This window comes from Notothenia coriiceps, unplaced genomic scaffold (genome assembly GCF_000735185.1).
Source record: "Notothenia coriiceps isolate Sejong01 unplaced genomic scaffold, NC01 NC01_scaffold00000339, whole genome shotgun sequence".
Taxonomy (NCBI): domain Eukaryota; kingdom Metazoa; phylum Chordata; class Actinopteri; order Perciformes; family Nototheniidae; genus Notothenia; species Notothenia coriiceps.
The window spans coordinates 3,935,763-3,942,880 of NW_011333040.1; the positions used below are offsets into that span (position 1 = coordinate 3,935,763).

The 7,118-nt window shown below is 40.7% G+C and overlaps 1 protein-coding gene across 1 annotated transcript; it reads left to right on the forward strand.

Annotated features, from left to right (window-relative positions):
- The first annotated feature begins 5,554 nt into the window (after nucleotides 1-5,554).
- On the forward strand, nucleotides 5,555-6,914 carry LOC104950218 (transmembrane protein 252). The gene is made up of 2 exons (XM_010776707.1): nucleotides 5,555-5,826; nucleotides 6,656-6,914. The coding sequence occupies exons 1-2, from the start codon at nucleotides 5,555-5,557 to the stop codon at nucleotides 6,912-6,914; spliced, it is 531 nt and encodes a 176-aa protein (XP_010775009.1).
- Nucleotides 6,915-7,118: the final 204 nt, after the last annotated feature.

Sequence of the window (7,118 nt, forward strand, 5' to 3'; positions counted from 1 at the left end):
TTACATCCATCACATCCAGAGCATGTGATGGATGTGGTGAATGACTTGGATCACAGGATTGTTTGTGGAGAGCTATAATTGTCTGCAGAAGCATATTGGCTGATGGTAGTGTGGGCATTCTGTATATATTCCTTACACTTAATTCGATTTCCTGATCCTTACATCAGGAAAATTATGAACTTTCCCTCTCCGGCACTAAAGCTGAAACCCACTTAGGTTTGTTGCATGCCCTGTAACTCAGTCTGTCTGCTTTTCAGAAGTTCCACCACACCTCAAATAAAAGTGTCTGCAGTGTGATTGAAGCCCACATTTTGCAGAAATATTTTCCTGTTGGCCCCTCAGATGCAGCTGCCTCTACATGCTTATTTGCAGTTCTTTTTTTTCCGCATCTGTTTTTGATGTTTAAGGGAAACTAATGACCCAACTGCAGAGAAATCTGGTTACTAAACTAAACGCTGCGTTCTTATCTAATGTTCTGATCCTATTGGTACAAATGGTAAAATCACTTATAGACACACTTTTTTGTTGCCCATTTTCTGACCATTACAGATGTTTATTATTACTACAACTGAGTTGCCAGTGTGAAGCATGATAATCTGGGAAATCAGCGGGGTGTTTCATAGAGAAGCAAGCTTTGGCAGTAGTGATATATTGTACTTTTTCACAACTAATTCTGGGTGGGTATACTGTGAGAACCTCATTTGTATGGTGTAAAATTTCAATGCAGGCACACAAGGGGCAGTGGGAGTGTAGCAGACAAGGCTTCACTACATCAGCTGCAAGTTGGACATTTCACAGCCATTGTTGATTATTTATATTTGTATCATTATTTGTTTATACTACACACCGTTGTAATTAGTCACTTCCTGGTTTAAGGTATTTAGTAAACCTGTTGTGTGCCGGGCTCGTGTGATAGACAAAGAGGGCGATTTGGCTCAGATACCTTTTGTATGGTCTCGCTGTAATTGATTGTTTCCTTATCTTGCCTATTGGGAACTAGTCACAATGAAGAACCAAACTTAGCCTCTTAAGCAACTTAATTCAGTGGGAATTTTGTCACTACACAGGGAGTTTGCAAACGTTTCACTGTACACCTCAGTAGTACCAAATGCACACCAGGTGGAGCTGATGGTGACTTTATATCGTTTTTTCTACTTTCAAATTGGGACATCAGCAAGTATTGTAAGCAGTGTTCTATTAATGTATTTATATAACAATAGCATGTAACCTAAAGCCACTGAATAACTGAGACAGACTAGACACAGACAGTTACAGAAACACATGTACAGTAGCATTAAGTGCCATGTAACAAAGAAAGGTCCAAATTATCCAAATTGATGCAGAATAGGCTTAGATAGTTTGACTTTGAATCCAAAAGTACCTTCCAGCGCCTCAAAATACATTGTACTCTTCAGCTGTTTTCACAGTATAAGCAGTGACACTTCTTGTGCATCTTATGCCAACTTCATACATAATTTGCACCTGGCAAATACAGTACAGTTAAGGTTTGGGAAAGAGTTTGGTAAAAAGCATTCTCCTGCAGGAAAGTCATATGTGCTGCACACCAGACCAACCTCCACATCCCTACTTCTTAAGTACACTACAAAGGTTTTTCCATCACTGGTTTGCCAGCTGTCCCTTTCTTCATGGGAACATGTTTTGCAGACTGAAAGGGAACACAGTCGAAGCCCTTCTATAGCACACACAGATCACCCTCAGCCATCAGCTCCATCGATAGGCACAATTACAGAACTTGTTTTGCTGTATCATGACATGAGTGTAAGTACAGACTCAGCGAGGGGTTGTCACACACACACACACACACACACACACACACACACACACACACACACACACACACACACACACACACACACACACACACACACACACACACACTGTGCTTAGCTCCCAGTGTGCTGCTCTATCAGGCAGCCAGGCAGGGAGTCAGGGAGCAGTAACAGGGCTATTAGGACTCCCAGGGACCCTATCGATCTATTCATTGATCCCCTCCTGCCTAGGCTAGTCCAGACAATTGCCAGGGTTTATACAGCTACTACAGGCAAGAGCACATGAAACACCAGAGGACAGACATGGGAAGAGACGTAAGAGAGCCACTTAGAAAACTAAACACAAAGAATACGGGTGGGAGTGAAAGTTTAACAAGTTTAAAACCTTCCGTTCCCCCATTCTTGCATATTTTCTTCTCCCCCCATTCCCTTTTTTTTTTTTTTTCTTCACACACTGCTCACATCTAAGATATCTCTTTTATTTTTCAAAAGCATCTCCTAAATGATAAAGTAACACCATGGCTTGAATGGTTTTACAGAACAAAGATGTAATCCAACACTTGGAGCTGAGAGGATTTATAATGTATGACAAAATGGGAGAAAATCAAAACCACAATCCCCAGTGAAACAGAGCATCATGGTTATCGAAACCAGGCAGGCTGGAACCTTCACCCTGCCTACAAATGGATCATATTAAAGTATCATATGTGACTGAAGGACTGAGAGAAACATTTACACCACATGATGCATCCCACTGTGAGGGAAGAAAATACCATCGTTTTATATCTTTATTTCCCATAATTGAATAGTTTTTCTTTTACCAGGCCGTTCTGCTTGGCTTTTGCTCACCAGCCACTGGCTATAGTGAAAGAAAATAATGCAACATCGCCCCCACTGGACCTCTCATGGTAATACTACTGCAAATAACCACTGCAACTAACCATGTACATGCAATCATCTAAACAATTTCAAAATTGATATACACCTGCTCTTTGTTTGTCTTCTGTGCAGATTAAGTGAACCTATAATGAGAGATATTGTGTACTGCTGAGTGTGCAGTGTGACCCTGATGTGTATTAATGACAGAGGGGATGGCAGGTCCCCATCAGTCCAGCTGATTAATAACGACCCTTCACTCCTTCCCTCACAACTAATGGCTCGCTGTCTCTCTCTGTCTATAATTATCACTCAATAATGAGCTCTTAAGGAAGGTGTGTGTGTGTGTGTGTGTGTGTGTGTGTGTGTGTGTGTGTGTGTGTGTGTGTGTGTGTGTGTGTGTGTGTGTGTGTGTGTGTGTGTGTGTGTGCATGTGAGGGTAAGGGAGTGCTTAATTTGAAGGTTTAGAGATGGGGGACAATAGTACTGTATCCATATAATACGGCATGCTTTGCACTGAAAAACTGTAATTAAACAGCTACTGTGTGGAGTAGCTGTAAAGCTGTAATACCAGAGATAATGTCACCTAATCTGTTAATGATGGACTTATAATGAGAGACTGTGGCGCCGGTAATGAGGTTCCCCATCAGTATTTCTTCCGGTTTTCCCCCCACTTTTCAGCAGGGCTCAAACAGGTGCATATAAGACCAACGAGAGACAATGAGGTCACACAGGCCTAAACACACACTTGCATACAGTAGTCATTTTACACAAATAAAACAAGCCTCCAGAGAAACAGAGATAAAACACTTTGAAATAGCATTTCTCACCTACAGTGGATCTGTTATGATGAACAGACACTGAAATCCCCATGAGCAATAATGCATTCCCAGATGAATATTACACTACATCACAGGTGAACACTTGTTTCTGATTATTTGCTGACGCTTTGCTAAATACTGTTAATGCGGCATATTGCAATGATTCTGCTCTTTTTCTCTTACATGTTAGCTCATTCGTGCCATCAATGAAATGCCTCCTGTATTAAAGTATCACAATTTGCCATCTCAGGGCACTGCATGCTACATCACACTGCTGAATGTGCAGCCACAAAGATCTATAATCAACTTAACAGTTATAAGTGCAACTATTAACACACATTACTTGGTAATTTCTGCCAATTAGGAAGCCAATATTCTATCTCACATGGGCATCAGACACAAGGGTTTCCTGTCGAAAAAGAAACGCTGTGGAGCCATTTCTAGATACTACCCAAGCTGAGCTCAGAGGATTAACTCCACATTGATAACACTGATAAGGCCCATAAAACCATTAAACCATTAAACTCTCAGAGTGCCAATAAGAGCTCAAATGAATGTGCTGCATTCAAAACAAGCACTAATTTTCATGAATAATGCCAGCCAAGATTGGCCTACTCATAATAAAGCCCTATTAAATGATGAGTTATGATAATGCTGACCTATATGAGCCAGGTGCAAAGAGCAAAAAACTAAAGGAAAAAGAGTTGCATATGTCATGAATCAGAATATAATTATATATTTTCTTTTGTATTTATAATTTCTTTACATTGTTTAAATACTGTCTGCATGCTATCCGTCTTTGCAAAGCGTAAGATGTGTGTACATTTAGAGAACAATCCACAAAAGAAAAAGCAAATGATTATCAACGTTTGTACAGTAAATGTTGTAGTACATTCCATAATAAAACAACACTCGAAGCAGCCTATGCAGCACAAAAACACATATCCAGTCCATGTGCATATGCAAAACCTACACTTAGGAGGGGGATCAAGAAAATATCAACAAGTGTCTTCATGGTAAACATAAGAATAGATGTTTTCAGCACCTGACCTTGATTCAGGTGTGGCCCTTCAACCCCTTCTTTTATTACTCAGCTTTGCGTAACAAGGAAGTCATACTATAAACTGTAAATACGTGTAAACATTGCAGCATAAGCATCAAGGCCAAACAACATGCAGGGCATTTAGAGATGTTACACATACTAACAAATGTTGTATCCAATCCACTGTGCTGGGCCAAAGAGACATGTTGTGCAACACAGCTACATTTTATCAGCTGGCTGACATGACTAAAGACCATCCATTAAATTAAAAAGGAATTTCCCTACTTGGATGTTCATACACCTGCTTGAAATCCATTTCATTGTATTGTTTTGGTTGTTTTTTTAAAGTTAGAATTAGTCCAGTGTGTGCAGTGGAATAATACCAATATGAGATAACGCAAACAAAATGTTCCACTGGAGTTGTTGGTCTATTTGTAATATGGCTCGTTATAGTATTTGGCAGTGAGGTTGAGTTATAGATTTGAAACGTTTGACATTGTTGAAAGACTTTGACATGGATGTAAATCATTTCATTCCTGTTTGCAGCATCATAAATATATTTTTACATCAATTGTGTGCATATACACAGTCAATATGGCACCAAGCATAATTTATTTTATTCAACCATAAACGAATAATGATTTTAAAGTATTTCACCACGCAAAAGGAAGAGGTTTAAATACACACCGCTCTATAATGAAGTTCAGTCTATGGTCATCCTGTTGCCGAATCAACTATCAGCCTGTGTTAATATACAACCAAGGAGGCAGGAACATCCCAGCCGCCTCCCCTCATGTCTGGAGCGGCAAAGACATTTTCTCAGACAGCTTCAACAACAACAACTTGTTGGTACTCAAACTTGGTAGGAGGATTTACTCCAGGTTGAACTTTTTTTAACCCTGAACAGGTACTAAGGAGATTAAACCACAAAACCTCCCGCCTCAGTGTATCTCTCCATCAGAAGACAGGAAAAAGAAGAACAGGGAACCTGAACACTTCAATAAAGAAGCAAGAATTGGGCTAAAATGATAACAGATGTGAGGAAGCAGCTGTGGTCCCTGGCCCGCATGGCCCTGCTCGCTGTGGGGTGTGTGCTGACCTGCATCGGGGCCTACCTGGTGCCCCTGCAGATCGAGTACAAGTACACCGTGAGGGTCATTCTTGCCTACATCATGATTTTGTTCGGAATCCTAGCTGTGCTCATCGGAGTCTTCTGGAGCATCTGCCACAGCATGAAGAGCAAGATTTACCAGAGAGGAGGACATGAACAGCACATGGACGTCTACACTATCCAGAGGTGAGACTCCTACCCTGCAGCTACAGACACACAACAACAACAACAAATGTCAATGGCCTATTTACTTTCAATGAAATTGCAGAGCAACAAAGCGGCCTTTATGGAAAAAGAAATATCTTAAAACATTCAAATTCATTTGAGAAAAATGGCAGCCTTTAGTCTTAATATTTTGGCTAGTGAAAGTACATTTATTTATATTTCATTCCTATCCTGTCAATGGAAAAACATCTCAAGAATGTGGTGATTTTAAATGTTTGTGATGAAATGTACCTTTTTCAGATTAAAATATTTGTCTAACTTCTTAAGAATAACAAGCTAGTTAAGAAGTTGTAACGCAGCTGAACAAAAAAAGGGCAATATTTGTATGATACTTCACTGGAGACAAAACAAGCCAACCAATAGTTTAAAAAGTAAATCCAAAAATCTTATAATTATGTACTGCATAAGACATGGACCTTTGAACGCACAATGAGTACATTTTACGAAGGTAAACCCTCAAGCAAACCCAATTGTAAAATATTTACTGTAACTGTTAAAAAACACATCAAAAGTAAAGTCACTCTTCCATTCCAGTAGACTGCATTGTTTTACACTATATAAATGTTTGCTTTTTGTCAATACTAATAACATTTCTTACATACTGTTTGTTGATTATGTGTCCCAAATGTGTTTTATATTACATCTGGCCAGATAAAGCAGATCAAATGTATCCTGCTACTCTAAATTCATTGTTTTGTCTTTTGTCTGCTATTCAATGAGCTTTAAAATGTATTATTAAAACCAGGCTTCAATAATGCAGTTGATGTCTTATACGTGTTTCCCCCTGTAGACCAAGTTCCTTCCCTCCATCCTACGAGGAGTCCCAGGGCAGCCAGGAGGGTCCTGACTCAGCGCCGGAGTTTGTTGTTGTGGTTGACGGGGTGGAGGTGGTGATGAGCCTCGCCCCCCCTCTGTACAGCCAGGACAGTTCGGACCCTCCAGACTGCAGGTGGAGCAGGGAGCTGCCTCCTCCATACAGTCAGGTGGAGCGTACTCAGCAGGGGGAGGGGGACGCAGGGGGGCAGAGGGAGGCCGTGGCCGAGCACTGAAGGGAAGACATGTTTTTATCTAACTGGCTGGGAGAAATGCAGGAATGGAGATAGACATTATTTCCTGATTGGGACGAGAGAGAACGTTCTAGAAGAAACTCCGAGACATGTTGATACCACCTTTGGGCCATCAGTCTACGCCCAACTTCTGAAGTCTGTGCTGACCCTACACAGAGTTGCAGGCCTGTTTCTGCAGAGCACTAA

What these genes read in the sequence shown, in the direction of transcription:
- LOC104950218 (XM_010776707.1), top strand. Translation starts at nt 5,555, where the DNA reads ATGATAACAGATGTGAGGAAGCAGCTGTGGTCCCTGGCCCGCATGGCC. An exon ending in GACGTCTACACTATCCAGAG is followed by an intron (nt 5,827 to 6,655) that starts GTGAGACTCCTA and finishes TTCCCCCTGTAG; the next exon opens with ACCAAGTTCCTTCCCTCCAT.